Source organism: Leptodactylus fuscus, chromosome 5 (genome assembly GCF_031893055.1).
Source record: "Leptodactylus fuscus isolate aLepFus1 chromosome 5, aLepFus1.hap2, whole genome shotgun sequence".
NCBI lineage: Eukaryota > Metazoa > Chordata > Amphibia > Anura > Leptodactylidae > Leptodactylus > Leptodactylus fuscus.
In genome coordinates, this window is record NC_134269.1 from 50242747 (window position 1) to 50260549 (window position 17803).

General features: G+C 42.8%; 2 protein-coding genes across 3 annotated transcripts; one reads left to right on the forward strand and one right to left on the reverse strand.

Moving 5' to 3' along the window:
- Positions 1 to 5644, reverse strand: FEM1B (fem-1 homolog B). Its single transcript, XM_075273096.1, has 2 exons — positions 5368 to 5644; positions 1 to 2274 (listed from the first exon to the last, which is right to left on the reverse strand). Exons 1-2 carry the CDS (start codon positions 5619 to 5621, stop codon positions 639 to 641), a joined length of 1890 nt encoding a protein of 629 aa, XP_075129197.1. The 5' UTR covers positions 5622 to 5644; the 3' UTR covers positions 1 to 638.
- CLN6 (CLN6 transmembrane ER protein) lies at positions 5615 to 16678 on the forward strand. 2 transcript variants are annotated; one of them, XM_075273098.1, is made up of 7 exons: positions 5615 to 5725; positions 8303 to 8417; positions 12258 to 12356; positions 12740 to 12928; positions 14240 to 14295; positions 15435 to 15557; positions 15963 to 16678. In XM_075273098.1, exons 2-7 carry the CDS (start codon positions 8415 to 8417, stop codon positions 16231 to 16233), a joined length of 741 nt encoding a protein of 246 aa, XP_075129199.1. In that variant the 5' UTR covers positions 5615 to 5725; positions 8303 to 8414; the 3' UTR covers positions 16234 to 16678. The 2 variants fall into 2 exon arrangements, with proteins under 2 accessions (XP_075129199.1, XP_075129198.1); XM_075273097.1 differs by lacking the exon at positions 5615 to 5725 and adding an exon at positions 5969 to 6072.
- Positions 16679 to 17803: the final 1125 nt, after the last annotated feature.

A 17803-nucleotide genomic window follows, 5' to 3' on the forward strand; every position in this document is an offset into this window, starting at 1 on the left:
TTTAGGAGCCAGCCTGAGATTTTATTTGAGACAGAAAAGGAGAGAATCCAGACATCGACCATATAAAAAGCCAGCAGAAATATATTCGACATATGGCTAACTGGAATACATCCAGTACTAGTAAATGGCACACATTCAATCACATAACATTTCTCAAAGCCTCGCTTAATCTGTCACATACAATGTGAAGGGCCAAGGAGACTCAGTCACATTTTACTCTCCATAAGGCATTTACATCTCCGAAAGCAAAAAAATTAAAAGCTGCTGCCTGGTTCATGAAAATATTCAGACTACTCTAAACATAAAATTGTGCAAAGCTTCATTACATGGAATTAAAAAGACAGTGGGGTTTATGGTTCCCCATGAGATGTCCTGTCCCGACAGGATCTCCACAATCCTAATTCAGCACCTTATCTTGGGTCTCACTGATCCTTACTCAATAGTGAGGACAGCAGTCCCTGCCATAGGGCATTGTCTGTTCCTGTACATAGCTGGAAGACCAACACACATGAAATAAGGGACTTTGCATTGGATCAGCCCCTTTGTCAGAATAGGCAAATGGAAATTCAAAAATGGTCTCCACCCCACCCTGGAGATACCGACATGCACATTAAGGGGGCTTAGGTAATTGCAGGCATTCAGTGAAATTCCACAAACTCCTCAAGTGTCCGGGGGATCTGGTTCTGGTACTTAATGTTGTGCTGGCGCACAGCCCGGGCGGCCAGGCACTTCAAACTTAGCTTCATCTGGGTTTTTAGGAGGATCTCCGATACACCGGTGGTGCTCCGGTCCAGCGGCGTTTTCTTCTCTTTGTTAGTCATATCTGTATGAGCACCTGCTTCCACCAAGCTGATAATGATGGAGTGCAAAGTGAGAAAGTCACTTATGGGACGGTTGTATTGGACAATCAGATGAAGCGGGGTGTTCCCTACATGGTCTGTGGCGTTGACATTTGCCCCACAGTCTATAAGCAATTTGGCTACAGGGGCACTGGGGAAGCTGCAAACATCATTAGTGTGGAAGTCATCTACCGGAGTGCTAGAGTCAACTGCTAGATGTAAGAGGCTGCAACCTTCCCGGGTGCGAGGGTCCAGGTGCACCAAGCGATAGATCTGCTTGTTGACGTGTGACTGCTCCTCTTCTGAGCACTGAGTCTTGGTGGAGATGCAGACGAGGTAGAGAAAAGTGTACAAATTGCATTCATGATTTTCCAGTGCAGAATGAGCATCAGGCTCTTGTGGATTCTGAACTCGAGTCATTCCACGTTCTATCTCCAAGACACTACATCTCAAAACATTCTCCACGTCATGAGCCTTCACCGGTTCATTCAGATGAATCATTTGGGAGAATACCTGAGCAAACCTCAACAGGTCTTTGTGTGTGTTGCGGTTCCCCTTCTGCCGCAGTTGCAGCGCATGTAACCAAAGCTTAATGCAATGCTCAAACTCCATGTTATCGGCATACACAGCACCACGGTATATTATTGGATGTGACACATCAATATTATCAGATCCAAGAATACGTTCCCGCACGATCAAGCCCTCCATGTGCAACGCATCTGTATCATGGCGAATAGCATCCAACTCATGTGGAGTGCGGCATTCAGTTCTCATACCATAGGCAGGTATTGGCGGAAGGACTTCCTTGTGAAGGATGTTGTCAGGATCTCGAAAACGTTCCAGCATTGCCAGGTACAAGTACTGATAAGTCTTGGTAATATTGTAATTTTCCCGATCATTGGCAAAGGAGGCACCTAACAACTCTAGTGCTTCTACCCTGCTTTGGATATCAACATCAGAGTGTGCAAGAAGCAGTTCCACCACCTCCGCTTTACAGCTCTCGGCCGCTACCTTCAAAGGCGTCATCCCGTGTCCATTAACCACCATTGCAGCTTTCCATTTAACCAGTTCACGCACAATATCTAAATGTCCAGCTTCAGCTGCAAAGTGCAAAGCTGTGGCTCCACAATGAGCCCTGGCATTGGGATCAGCACGCTGCTCCAGGAGGTAGCGGACTACATCGGTATGGCCCTTATAAGCAGCAATCATTAGGCACGTGTTGTCATACTTGTTGGCAATACTAATGTTTGCATTATTCTCCACAAGAAAGCGGACAATGTCAAGTCTGCCATCGAAGCAAGCAGCCCTTAGTGGAGTGGAATTGGTTACAGTTGTATGATTCACATTGGCTCCATGGCTGACTAGCAGCTTCACCACTTCGTAATGTCCGGCACCAGCTGCGCACCAAAGGGCGGTAGCTCCATCGATCACATACCTGCGGGATGAAAAGAGAAAGAATAGAATGAGAAACATATCCTCTTACATCTATCTGACATCCTTAGGTGACCCTAAACTGGTGACCCCTGATACAACAGTCCTAGCCAAAAATAGTAATCAGGGGAAAAAAAAAAAAAATCCAGTCTAGAACAAGGATTAATGCTTACAAGGGTTATAGCTACGACATATGGCTGCTTTCTGATCTTTTCAGTTATGGATATACTTTTACACTCCTGCAAAGTAAAATAAAAAGTAATACATTCCTTTTACTTGGATAGGTTTTTATGAGATATATATATATATATATATTACCACATGAATCATTATTTCATTGAATTTAACTATGTGAAGATTTCAGCACTTCTATAGGATACTGCTTGGATTGGTGATTTATATGGTTTTGGTCACATTGAGTACCTCTTTATATTATTGGTAGCCATTTGTTTACAGAAGGGTCACACCGGAGAGTGAAGGGTTAATTGACAATTCCATAAAATGTGACATTTTTGTGTCATCATGGGTGGCCGGGGTGCCTGGACATGCATAGGAGAGATAGACGTCCACTGATTACCTGTTTTTAACCGTAATGAATAAAAGACGACATTTTACCAGTCATTGATCCTGGGGTCAGACTGGATTTTTAATTTGGAATATTTACACCCAGCTGTCTAGGGAGTTTCTCAGAACATGTAACCATAAAACTTAGGACTGCTTTGCTGATACCTCCAAACCAACAACGTCATGTGGATGAGCGGTGCTTATTACCGCTTATGGTGTAGACAATAGTAATGCAACCACTTAGAGAGGGATTTGTACTGAACTACACTGGTCACACCACAGCATGGTGCCCGGTATAGATCTGAAAGCATTACAAGGGGATTCCAATCTTCTGACATGATCACCAGAATATGCAATTAGGTTAAAATGGAGGGGAGGGCTGAAGCCGCCAGGACCTTTATGAAGGGGTTACAACTCAATAGGTCAGCTACACACATGGGGTTTTATGACTCAGGTAACCATATACATATCACCAGTAGATCCCCGAGTACACTCAGTCTTCAGACCCGGACTTGTAGTATTATGCTTAGCTATGACACTGCTTCACCCAACAACTACAATCCTACATTGTAATCAGGAGTCACAATAAAATAATCATCTATAGTAAACAATTATTTATATTGTAGGGCTGTGCCATTCAGTAAACTTGATGAATTCACCATTTCATAGAATATGGGTTTTGATCAGAAGGTGAAATAACCATTAGCCCCATCCCAGAGTCGGATATATTCCATGCAGGCCTTCTCCTACCCCCAAATACGTCACTGTGGGTCAGTAGAAGTGATGCTGGCTTCCTTGTCCTCCTCCCATCTCACTTCTCCCCCCCCCCCCATGTCTGCTGACTGAAGATTGAGAATCAGCATAAGCTTGAAGAAGAGAGATTTTCTTTCTAAGCAAAATCACCTCGTTCTACAATATTATACATGGCTGTGGAGTCGATAGACCAAATCACTGACTCCTGCTCAGACCTCTTCATAAATGGCTGACAGCAAGCAGGAAGGTTCCCCTCATTCATTCATTCAACAAAAAAAAAAAAAAAAGTAATTGATTCCTATGAAATTAAATATGTAAAACTATACGTTTAATTACGGTATACAACATTGATATACTAGGATTTAAAAAAATGTATTGTTTTATTTTGGTGGAGACTGACATATGTGAAGGTTACGTTAGAGGAGATTTGCTCAGTCTGTCCAGCCAGAACCGTCAGCTATTTATGAAGGAGAGAGTGTGGAAAAATACTGGAGTGGAAGAACTGCACAGCCCTGCCCCTTCATTTTCAGGATTGGTAGGGATTACCCCCTGCACCATAAACGGATGACAAATACTAGCAATATACCATGGCTTTAGGATATGGTCACACAAACTGTAGTATACAGTCCTAGCAAAGAGAATCATTCATCTACAACACAACTTTTACATAGAGGTCGATTCACACTGTAGGTTATGACTCATTGCAACACAAGAGTGAAATGTAACAAATGCAAATGAATTTACTGCTTACGCTGTGTTCACACCAGCGCCCGCTCTACGGTTTCAGGTTTCCATCTTCTGCAAACAGAAGACTGCAACCTGTCAGACCATAAGCGCCAGTGAGCGTTTTATGCTGCGGCGAAACAGTTTTTTGTTTTAAAACCGAACACAAAGTACTGCGCGTCCAACTTTGTGTCCGGTTTAAAATATATTATATCTGGTTTCACCGCAGAGACCACAAAACGCTCACCGGCGCACACGGCCGGACACTTTTCAAACCCATTCATTTGGATAGATTTGATAAATGCCGGCAGGTTTCCATCTCCTCCCCAGTTTCATGCAGGAAACAGAAACCTGCAGAACAGAGAGCCGGGCGCAGATGTGAACGAGCCCTCCCTTAGGCTCAGTTCATATTTGCATTTGGCAAATATGTTTCAACCCAATATTTGATATCTTCAATGAGTTTTAAAAGTAATCCGCATGGATCAGTTTGGGCCATTTTTGTCTGGTTTCTGCTTTTTTGTGCGGAGAGAAAAGTTGAACTTGCAGGACTTTGTCTCTGTACTAAGAATAAGGATTCCACAAGGACAGCGACTAATGCGGGGTTTTCAGTTTAAATATTGAAGTCTAAGGAAACGGATTACACACTGATAGCAATCGCTTTGTGTCCGTTCTGCAATCCATTTTTCCCTCTGCGCAGGCTCAGAATAAAGAGGGGAAAAGAAAAACCAGATTGGTCACAAATGATTTTTTTTTTGAACTGACGCCCCATTGACTAATCTGCCTAAAAAACAGATTCAGGTCCCCGCCGTGTAAACGGTTAGAATCATTTTGTTACCAAACTGTTTTCCTCTTAAGACTATTTGCAAGAAGACAGCTACCAGATGCAGGTGTGAACCCAGCCTGATTTTCTGCTGCAGAATATTTGCAGTATTGTGTGAACGCAACCTCAAACTTCTCCAACTTGTGTGCAGCCCCCCATGTATACAGGTGTGCCCCCCACACTACAGCAGGGCACTGCAGGGTCTCCTCCTCCCTCTGGCTTCACTCATGTCCTCACCCATCAAAGCGCACGGTGCCGGTCTGCTGGGTGTCCACCCCGTAGTGCTCGAGCAGCAGTCGCACCACCTTGCTGTGCCCGTTACGTGCAGCGATGATGAGCGGGGTGGATCGCTGTCCGCCATGCTGGGTGACGGCACTGAGCAGGCTCCGGATCTCCGATTCTGTGCGGTTAAGCAGCAGAGCCGCCAGAGTCAGCACACGACCCTCAGCCGCAGCCTTATACACGTACACTGACAGCCCCTCCAGGGCCATCCCGGGGCAGCAGCAGGAAGTCCGCGGGTGCTCACTTCCGGCCGTCCTGAAGAAAACAGACGCGGACGTCACGAGAGTTCCGGGTGCAAACATTGAGCCTTGAGGTGAAGAGAGCGCTTACAGGGCACGGGGCGAACACCGAGGGCGCCACTAGCGCTGAGCTCGCCACACGTCCTGCCCGGGGCGCCATGCTATTTGTCTGGGAGTTACCGTAATTACCTGAGCCGCTATGTTACCAGGGAAACCAGCACCATGTCACATGTCTAAAGTTCTGCCTGTCGCTCCTCCCCTCCAGAGCTCCGCCCCCACGCTCTCGCTGATTGGCTGCTGCGCTGTGGTCTTGTCTGTCCGCCAGCTCTGTAGCAGTTCATACTGGATACCCGCACAGCATCAGGATGCAGAGCAGTGTCCGCCGGCGGCAGCAGCAGCAGTCTCCGGGATCCCCGGCCAGGTACACAGCGGGCATGCAGCTGCAGTGCTAGGGGTAGTGGACTCCTCTCCCCCTGGGCCACCTCTCATGCCCCAGAAAGTGTCCAGCGTGCAGGGATTACTTGGCCTACATAACTTCCTCTACCCTGCCATCTGCCTAGAATGACGCCCCCTGTGGGTGCTTTAAGTCTTACTACTTTCTGTTCCTTATTGGACAACTTTTGCATTTGTGCAGGATTTACATTCACTTTCTATGGGACAGTCATTCTGCACAACTTTTATTCCACATTACCTTGTGCACTACTGCTTATGGTACCGGTTAGATGTTTATAAGACTCCCAGGATCCCACATCACGTGCCAGGTTAATCTGTCCAATAATGGTGGTGACAGGGGGTGAAGACAATGATTCTTGTTACATTTTCTGTACAATCAAAATCATCAGATTGGTTGTAATGTGTGTGGCTTAGTGGTGTGCGGTATAGCACTCAGGTTACACAGTGAGACTTTTATATCCAGCCATGTGTGTGGCATCAGGACAACCCCATTCAGATCAATGGAAGTGATTTTTAATGGCAGAAATTACTGCAACAGATTCTGCTTCTTGTGAATGCAGCCTTATAGTTTGATGCCAGTAATAGGTGGCTGCAGGTTGTGATGGCGGTCGTGCTCCTGTAGTGAATTGTAGCAGCTGTCAGATCTATTGGCAGGGTGTATTTGTGTCTTGTAGGAGCCTGACTCTCATATGACTGTGTGCTTCTCTAAGTTTTTATGATGTTTTTGCTTTGATATTGAGTGTATTAGTTTTGGATTCTCCATAATACCCAACACTCATGTGTCTTTACAGGGCAAGCAGGATTGGAAAGGCCATAAGACTTGAATCATACTTGATGCAGTTTTTAAGCCAAAGCCAAAAGTGGATCCAGCAGGAGGAGAAGTCAAAGGCTTTCCTATATATTCCCCTTTCTGTTAAAATCCACTTGTGGCTATGTCTCAAAAATGGCTTCAAATTATAGCGTGTACCAATAGGCCCCCCCGCGATCCTGAGAATGGGGGTCTCTTCTGTGAAGAGAGTGGTAATGTGTGACCTAAGCGCTGTGTTCAGCTATCTCCATCTATCACATAGATGGAGCAGTGGTCACACATTCACACTACCCTTCTACTCACTAGACCCTATGTGCTCACAATTATTGGGTCAGACCAGTCCTGTGGATAGGGGATAAGAGGTATTATTAAGAGAACCCCTTTAAATTTACATAGTATCTACAACTTTAACACTCCAGTGTGATGTCAGATTGCAGATAGAGGTAGAATTTAAAGGAGTTTTCCACGACCATTGCATAGGTCATCAATAATATATAGGTATGGTGTGGGCACCCAGCATTAAATCTGGCCCATGGCCTATATGCATCTCAGTCCAATTGAAGTGAATGAGATTAAAGGGGCTCTATCATTCATATTTTTTGATTTGAGATATTCATATGCCTGAATAGCCTTTAAAAAGGCTATTCAGGTGCTGCTACTTGATTGTCAAGGCTCATTTGCATATTGGTATTACCTGTATGTAATGAAAACGGGGGCGAAGGGGTCTTTTGTCAATCAAGCAGCAGCACCTGAATAGCCTTTTAGAAGGCTATTCAGGCATATGAATATCACAAATCACGAAATAAGAATGATAGAGTCCCTTTAAGCTGCAGTACCAAGTACTACCAATATACACTGTATGGCGCTGTACTTGATATTTAAACACCTGATCAATAGGGGTGCCAGGGGATCAGTCATCTATATCAAAGTACTAAAAAAAAAAAAAACCTTTAAAAGAAGTCTACCACCTCACCCAAACATATTCATTTGTTATGTATGTCACTTTTGGAGATTTAGAGAAAATCAACTTTGTAATTTTCTGCAAATGAGGCAGTAGGTGCACTGGGGGCGGATCTCCAGCCCTGGGAGCGCTACTCCTGCTGCGCAAATAGGATGAGTGATGTCATAGTAGTGGCAGGATCAACTCTGTCTGCACAGGGTGGTGCAACCAGGCAGATGGAAGGGGTCTGGGTGGCAAGAGCACTGCTCCCAGGGCTAAAGGTCCGCCCCCAGTGCACCAACTGCATAATTTGTATAAGACTTGGAAGTTTCTCATGTCTATCTCTGTAATATGGTGGTGACAGCTGAATATGCTTGAGGGATGGTGGTAGACTCCCTTTCAGTGATAAAAGTTTCATTGTAATGAGCAATATTTTTGCTGGTTCCCCAGATTTGGTGTCATTCAGCCCAACGATGAATCAAGAACTCACCGCTTTCATCTGGACCTCTGGTTCTATTTCACCTTACAGAACTGGCTTTTGGACTTTGGACGTCCGATTGTTATGGTGAGTGCATATAATATTTTTTAGCCTCTTTCTGTTGAAGTTTGCCCATATGGGATGTAGTGGGGTAGCCACTCTGGATACCTGAGCAATCAACCCATTAATGAAGTATAGTATCGGCATAGCGGATGAGAATTTACAGAATCTGTAGCAGAAATTCACCTGCATTGTGGGTTTCGTCAATTCATCCTGCAGGATTTACCCGTGGCCTTAAAGGGAGTCTGTCCCCAGGAGAGGTAAGAGACACCTGACACTTGGACAGTGTTTTCTCCTTGTGAATCATTGCCTTTGTTGTTGAGATATCGTTTTTGTCAATGGGAAAATGAGTTTTTCGGAGCAATGAGGAGGTTTTTTCTTCTATCTTTGGAGCAATGGTGGCATTATGATAAAGTTCCAGTTAGCTGTGGGGAGAGGGGGTGTAATAAATGAACAGTGAGCCTTTTGAGAGGGGGTGTAATGGAGTAACAGTGAGACATTGGGGGATGTAATGGAGGAACTATGAGGGGAGTTGTAAAGAAAGAACAGTGAGCCATGGCGGGGCTTAATGGACAAACAATGAATTCTACAGGGGGTGGTTGAGGGGGTGCGGTGCAGGATCGGTGATCTGTGGGAGTGGGTGGTATAATGAAGTATGGCAAGCCTCATGATATGAGGGTTGTAATAGAGGAATGTGATTACTGAAGTAGGGTATGATGGAGTACAAATCTAGTGACTAGTTTTGCGGGTAGAGGATGGTGAGCAGGAATCTGAACTAGAGTGAACACTCCCTTAGCAGTAGCTCAATGACAATTGGACAATTACACTGTATTGTGTGATCATTGGCGGCCACTTGTGAGCAGGGTCTTGGCCACATTCAGCTACCAATAAATCAGCATGCACGCTAAGCCTTTTTGGGGTGCATGTGACCATCAGGATTATGTGTAGATTTTCTGCATGAATTACAGCGTATAATCCATTATAATCCATTACTAATAAAGTCAATGAGAAATTCTACTGAAATTGAAAAAAATTGTCATTTGTAAGAAGAGAGATGTGGGCAACTCAACAAGGTAAGGCTGGGTGAGAATATGCACTCCTGGCCGCTCAGGAGCTCACTTCTTCATAGCTTACTATGATGCATTGAGTTCAGTTCACACAGATGTGTTCAAAATGGACGCCGAGCAACACAGCGTATATCTGTAAAGTTGTCAGCGATGCACAATGAGTACTAAAGGAGCACAGTACAATTCCAGTCCAGGTGGACACGAACCTTGTTTGGTTTTGTCAGATCACACAACAACCAAAAAAAAAAATCTAACCCCAATGTGTTTCAGGCGATGTAGCAGGATCTTCACCATTCAGGATATACATCCAGATGGGAAAAGCCAGGTATTTGAAAAAGTCACTCATTGACCATCCAGGAAAGATAAACCCTGTGTTCACCAGGAGTACTCTGTAATACAGTCCATACATACAACACATTTCGACAATAACCCCTTTTTTAAGTACCTACCATGCAGTGCATTCCATTTGTATGCACGTCTATGAAACGCGTTGTGTGTATGGACGAGTATTAAGAGTACTCCTTCTGGTGAGCACAGGCTTCTTCTTTTTCTGGATTGTCATGGATCCTATTTCCTAGACTTGACACAGTTGTATGAATACAGTCTTTATTAATTATCTAAGTATTTGGTAACTAAAAGTTTGACTAAATGTTCCAGTTTATGAGCCAATGAATCCTCTGTATTTATTTTGTAGTCTGGAGCACTGGTGGATGTACCTTAGAGGGGTTTTCCAGGTTCAGAAGATTATTCATGGCCTATGCTTAGGTTAGTCGATCAGTATCTGATCTATGGGGGTCCAAATCTTGGCACCCCTGCTGATCAACTACTTGAAGAGGATTCTGATTACATAGGAGCTGTGTATTTCAGCTACGTCTTATTCAGAAATATGGTGATCCTGTGGTCTGCCTACTGCACGTAGAATAGCGATATCTGCTTCCTGCTCCATTCTCAAATGTGTATCAACTGCTGAGAGCCGCAGATCAATGGGCAAGTTGGGTGTCAGACACCCACCAATTTGGTATTGATATTATATATTGATCTTTTTAGCCTAGGAAACCCATGTAAATGGATGCCTGTGAGAGATGCCATAGGGATCCATGTTAAAAAAACAAAAAAAAAACATATACTATGGAGTATAAAAAAATTTTTTGGGATGTCTCTTTATGGAATCTTGCAGATTGACAGAGGTCAAAGGAACTTTCTTTTGACCTCCATTTGTATAATATGAACCTATGCCTGGGCACATCGTGTCCTCTAGAAGAATAAATTATCGCCACTCTTCACTTTGGTTATTAGATAAGGGTCCAGGACATGAGTTTATAGCCAGATCGCACCTTTAATGTGTCTTTGTTTCTCTTTTCTATCAGCACCTATCAGGTGTGAATGATCTAAGTAGGTCAAGATCGCAGTGTAAGGAATTAGGTGAAGGCGGTCACAGTAAGCTATTACAATGTTGAGACGTTAAGTTATCCACCTGAGAGGTGGTAGTACTAGCAGGCTTAAACGCCGCAAGGTTTACTGCTGTGTCACATTATCCGTTGCGGTAACATGAGGCGACTCTGGGTATGGGGGTCACTTGGTGCATGTTACCTCAATGGGTCTAATTAGTTTAATGTGCTCCTGTCATCAGCCATATGCTCTGGACACATGGCTTCTCCAACAATAGGCCATTAACCAGTCTATCACACCCCAGATCAGAGCTGTACTGTGTGTGCTTCTATCTACTGATCCCGATACCTGTGAGATACACTGCCTGCCCACCTCCTGATCAACAGAGGCCCATAAGCGTCATGTGTATTGGATATCAGTGAAAAATCTGTGATCAGATGTTATGGAAACCTATAATAAAGCTGTGTGTATGTGACCTTGTGTAACAGTGTCCACGACCTACAGCAGTGAAGAAAAATGGATGAGTTGTTATGGAAACCAGGAGTAAAGCTGTGTGCATGTGAAGACTAAGTGCCTGCAAGCTTCTATTGGTGGATAAGGGACATGTGACCGTGTGTATGGCATTTGTAAAATTAGTGAAAGACTTGCAGGCTTGTATTGGCTAATGCGGGTAATTTTTTGGGAATACTGTATTTCAGGAATGGTACGTCATAAGGAGCTGAGACCCAGTCTAAAACCTTCCTGGACACCTGATGTACCGGTGTGATAAATTTGGTTGAACCTAAGGAACAGACAGAAACCCTTAAATATAAGAGAAGAGCGTCTCAGTCCCATTGGGAGTTTGTCCACTTTTCCCCCAGCTGTATTTTTGGAAGGAGGATAAAGCACCCCTGTTCTCCGGATCAGTGGGGTTCTCGGCAGTCAGACCCCACTGACTAGCAATGTATCGTTTATCCTATAGACAGAGTATACATATGGTTTGCAGTATATCCTCTTTAAGCTCCTGCCTTTGATATGAATGCAGACCTTACAGACTGCCATGTCCACTATGATCGGGCAGCCCTGACCCCAAGCAAGTTCCGGCTGGCCACCTCTTTAAGTGTTACTACAGGGTTTGTGTCACTGCAGACATTTAATTAATGCCTTTTATTCTATGACATGTTCTAGTTTTTACTTTTACCACTATTTTTATGTAGCTTCTTGTGTTTTTTACTGTGCTGTCACCTATCACTTCTGCTGGCCATATACTCGCTATACTTAGTATTCACATGTTATAGGAAATGGTTTACATTCCACATATAGGACACCAAACGGATAATGTTACTCTGTGTATTTTTCCAGATGTATCCTCCTCTGCTACCAAAGATCAAGTGATTTATTAGTCAAGCCATGTTTTCTGTTCTTTCTGCAGATTATCCTTCCCTTGGATTGGTTCCCATTGAATAAACCCAGTGCAGGCGACTACTTCCATATGGCTTATAACATTATAACTCCGCTGTTGCTGCTGAAGGTGAAATGGGATTAATAGGGAACTGGGGACTATAAGAGAGAAGCAAAGAGAAATACATGAAATATACCTAAAACAGCACAAGCTAGGTAAAGTAAGGGGCTGCAGGGGATTTGGCCATCCTCAGTCTCTGTATTATAGCGGGAGGTCCCAATAATAATGTATGGGAAGATGTTATTTATGCAGTTCCCAAATATAATCTTTATAGAGCTTTATCTGTCTGTATCTGAACCCTACAAATTGTACAGTGCTGCGGAATATGTTGGCGCTATATAAATAAAATGTATTATTATATATTACATGGTAGGTAAGATGAAAAATGTGACTAAATTGCAGAATATTTGTAAAGAAATATAATACTCTGGTTTTATTTCTGTCTTTTCCAGTTGATAGAAAGATCTCCAAAGACCCTTCCCAATTCTGTGATCTACATCAGCATTATGACGTTTGTCATGGGTGCGAGTATCCATCTGGTGGGAGATTCTGTCAATCATCGATTGATCTTCAGCGGATACCAGCTTCACCTGTCTGTGCGGGACAACCCAATAATGCAAAATCTACAGCCCCCCACCCTGGTGAGAGGGAAGGAGGGTAAAATGGGAATAGGGTACTGCAGCATAGATATGGGAGGTGAGGAAACGCTTCAAACAAGATTGGCGGTCGTACCAATCACTTGAATACTATGGCATCATAAAACAAGTTTTTCAGTCTTAGACTTTGATGGCATATCCACAGTCTAGAGTACACAGGCTAAGATCCATGACTGTCTTACTGCCACTATGAATGGAGAGTTGGCCATGCAACATGGCTGCTTTCCTCAAGAAGCAGCGTCACACCTAACCACTAAGTGGTGTGTGGTATTGCGCTATGTCTCATTCTGTTAAATGGAGCTGAGCTGCAATACCAGATACAACCTGTGGACAGATGTGGTACATGTTTTTGTAATCCTGTGGAACCCCTTTAGGTTAAGGCCACACACTACCAAAGCCAGAACTGGATGTAACAGAAAGGAGACGTATCAGAATTTTCTTTAGATTTCCTATTCCTTTTGGAGCCACTTTAAGATTTGGCTCAAAAAAGCAGAACTAAAAAATGCAGCTTTTCTGCAATGTGTGACCTCAACCATAACAGTCTTTTTGTCCTACTGCAGATATGGAAGGGGGGGGCAGGAGTTGTCTTACCACCAGACACAGACAGTGACCAAGCGGCTTATGGCTCCCTCCAGACTCCATTCTGCACCTAGTATTCTGTCGGTTCATCAACTTAAAGGGGTTGTCCAGGCAAAAATTAAACGGGTTGTCCATCTTTAAATCAAATGGGGCAGTGGAAGAAAAAAAAAAACATCACTTTCCACGGTGCTCCTGTGTCTCCCAGCCTGGTCCAGTCTTCTTGGTCCAGTGTTGGACATGTGGCGGAAGTCCCAGGTACACGTGACTACTGAGGCCAATCAGCGGACACATTGAAGGCCATGAGTTATCATTACCTATGACATCAGTGGCCACGGACATTTTCCTAAGGCCACTGATTGGGCTGAGAAGTCCCGTGAACGTTGAGGCCAATCAGCAGCTTCAGTGGAACTCAGGAAGAGATCTGTGAGAAGATGCCGGAGCACATGGACTGTCCTGGGAGGACGCTGTGGCACCGGGAACAGATGTGATTTTTTTTTTTTTTTTTTTTTTTTCCTCTTTCCTCCTCTCCCGACATATTTAAAAAAAAAAAAAAAAATTACCTGTACAACCTCTTTAAGGAACCAGGAGCCAGTAATAAGGATTTCTGTCAATCCTAAAGTTTAGAACTCGGCATCATATCCATTTTTATCTAAGCACATTACATAGTAGAAGAATCCAGGCTTCATGTTCTGTACTGTACGTTCTTTTGTATTCCAGGTGGACTTCTTTGAGCTGTTATATTACTACGATGAGTATCTGGGTCATTCCATGTGGTAAGAAATGACTTGATGTTTGTGTCACTAAAGATACTGCAGCTCATTCCCTAATACGTTCTACATAAAGGTCATGCTTTTCAATGCAGTTATAGAGTAATTGTATTACTATGGTTGCCCTATTGCTGTCACAGAATCCAGATTTAGTAATGCTGAGTAATTGCTATCAAATTCAAGTTCTTGTAAGTGTGTGTATATAATATGTGTGAGTGGTTTTTTTTTTTTTTTTTTTTTTGGGGGGGGGGTGTTTTGTTTTTTTCCCACAAACTCATTTAGCTTCTGTTCACATCTAGGTCAGAGGATCAGTCAAAGATCTGGTCAAAAATCCAGATACACCATTTTGTGTTGTTTTGACTAGTAGCATGTCCTGAGGCATGACGGAAACCCAACAAACCCTATTACATTCAGTATGGCCTGTCAGGTACCATTTGCATTTGGGATGTGCCAGATCCAGCACTATACTGTTTTTTTTTGTTTTTTTTTAATTGTTCTTCTCCTATTATGAAGAAGCACAACAGAAATCAATAGTGCATATATGAACAGACACTAAAGAGTTTGTACGGGGTCATTATGCGTCTGGGGTCTAAACTCAGATGTTTAGGCATTGTGTACTAAAAAAACTTGAAGTGAAGCAAGGTGTGCACAATGCACATGAATATGACACTGGAGATGAATCTCTGGCTTATCTCTAGTCTTATACAGGGTATTTTATTCTACATTGTCAACACTCCCAATTTTCACATTGACTGGTTTGGGAAGCTCGGCTGCAGAAGAACATACTGGTGGTTTAGTGGCCCCAAACTTGGTGATGGGTTTCCTTTAATTGAAGAAGGCCAAAGGAGCAGATGGATGGATGGATAGATAGATAGATAGATAGATAGATAGATAGATAGATAGATAGATAGATAGATAGACAGACTTCCATGTCTCTGTGCCAGAATGATTATTTATATGATATTTCATTTGGATTATACTGTACAAGCATTTGTAGGGGGGTCAGTCTGTATTGTATAAAGGAGATTTATGGCATATGACATTGAAGCAGTACTGTACAATGACTTCTGTTAGAATCACAATGGGACTTTACATCTTCATTGTATAACCTGTATTAGTGTCACTCATTGTTGTTATTTTTTTAGGTACATTCCATTTTTTCTCATCCTGTTCATCTACTTCTCTGGCTGCTTTACAAATGTGAAGCGGGAAAGTGAGATGCCTTTATCCGCCTGGTCATTGCTGCTCCCGAGTAGCCTGTATTACTGGCAAGTATCTTTATACCTTTACTCTGAACTTCACGACAGTGGACGTAATGACCTACAGGTTACTATGACTCAAAAGTCTACAGAAAGTCAAGGCTCCTGGATTTCTGCACAGCCATATTCACTATCATTGCGTGCGACTGGTAACACTAACCCTAATCTGTTCACTTATATTAGCCCTGTTTTGTGGTATCTGACTATAGAGATGATGAGATTCTACTCTAAATAAAGTGAAGTTTGGTTAGCAGATCCAAAATACATAGTAATGGCGGGTCTCAGACCCAGATTCTGACCAGATATCACACAACGCCAACAGGTGCACATATTGTAGATGGACTAAGAAAATGGAGCAGTGTAATAAATCTGAACATGGTGAATTTATTATCTTGGTCTTACCCCTTTTTACAGGTACCTGGTGACTGAGGGGCAGATATTTATCATCTTCATATTCACGTTCTTTGCAATGTTGGCTCTCATCTTGCACCAGAAGCGTAAAGGACTGCGCCTGGACAGTAACGGCCTTTTCCTATTACTCTCATTTTCCGTCACTTTGTTTCTCATAGCAGTCTGGATTATATGGTTATGGAATGACAAAATCCTGCGCAAGAAATACCCTGGAGTAATCTATATTCCCGAGCCATGGGCATTCTATACACTGTACATCAACAGCTTGCACTGAGATCTGCGCTTCCCTTTGTAGTCACTTGTAGGCGTGGACCTTGCCATAGACTTCCATTATTTGAACCTATATTACCCGACTAGAGGGGATAAGAAGAAGAGAGCCTGTTTTCATCCTACCGTAGTAGACTTGGCTGTTTTTAATGCAGAATAATTATATTTTATTATATGGCAATTGCTTCGTTCAGCCGCTGTGTTCTGTTACATTACCAGACTTTTACAAAAAATGGTGGCAAAGAAATAGAAAAAGGTCTTTGCAAGGCAATATATATTACTTCTATTTTTAGATTGCAGCCTGGAGTTGTGGTCCAGTGGATTTTGATCAAAGGATATGTTCAGACAATCAATTGTGGATATGTATATTCAATGCAAGGTTTGTTTACCTGTCATATGGTATGTCATGCAATAAGACAAATCTGACATGTCTGCACTCACCGGTGGATGGTTATTTCAGAATAAAATATATATTTTCTTTTTATTGTGAATTAGTTTTCTTTTTCTTATGAGACTTGGATTGTACAAGAATTGATTCAAGTTGCCAGTAATAGGGAAGTCAAAGTGAAGTACTGCATTTTATTAAAGGGACTTTTACATCAGGCCAAGTGTTCTTAAAGAAGCATTGATTTATTATGGATTTTCCTTGTTGCTGGCCGCAAGGTAACCAGCAAAACCAAAGGCACAGCTCTGGTTGTGGATCTTCAGTACATAGTCTGGTTTGTATGGTATGGAATAATTTGTGACATAATACCTAATTGTTTTATTTAAGGGCTTATAAGTTACGGATACCGGAGTTCTCACCAAAAGTTGATATATTTGCATCTGTTCTGAACTGGCTGTATAAGCCTCTACACATGATGACTGTTCTGCAGCTGATACCCCCATTATTTTTGCAGCACATTTTTCGTCCTTGTCTGAGGCAGAGGGCTTGTCACAACACGGACCTTTCCATAGCCATTATTACTCTGACTTGTTCCTTTATGTGCAGAAGTGCCTGTACAATGGTAAGAAAATAAAAGAGAAAGCAAATGGCCAATGTGACTATAATATAGGAGAATCCAGGGACACTGGACTGTAAATCCAGGTTATAGTACAGATCTAAAGATCCATGACATAGAAAAATAGAAATCTGAGCGCAATGAGTAAAGCTGGTACTGTCCATGACTAACATCCCTTCAGATATAACACAAGCAGCTAGACAGAAGTAGGTGGATTCTCCTTACAGTCCTCTTTGTGCAGGGAAAGCTGTGTGGAAACGTGAGGACTGACCTGCCTCTACACTTACTGTGATCCCTCTTCAGCTTGTTGGTTTCTAAAAACTGATTTGCCCTATTAATAGAGACTGAACAAAAAAATTAGGAAGGTGGGATACACCTAATGGCAGGTACTTTAGAGAGCTTTTTAAGGCCAAAGACAAAATTTTTAAATAAAGTACATTTTTGTCTGTAATCACACGCTGGAAAAAGTAAGCAAAAAGTGTTAATTAAAAAAACCTACCATTTAGTTGTTGTGTAATCTGTACAACTCCTGCAAATGGCTGACTGTCTTGCTGATTTTGATATAGACTGGATAGG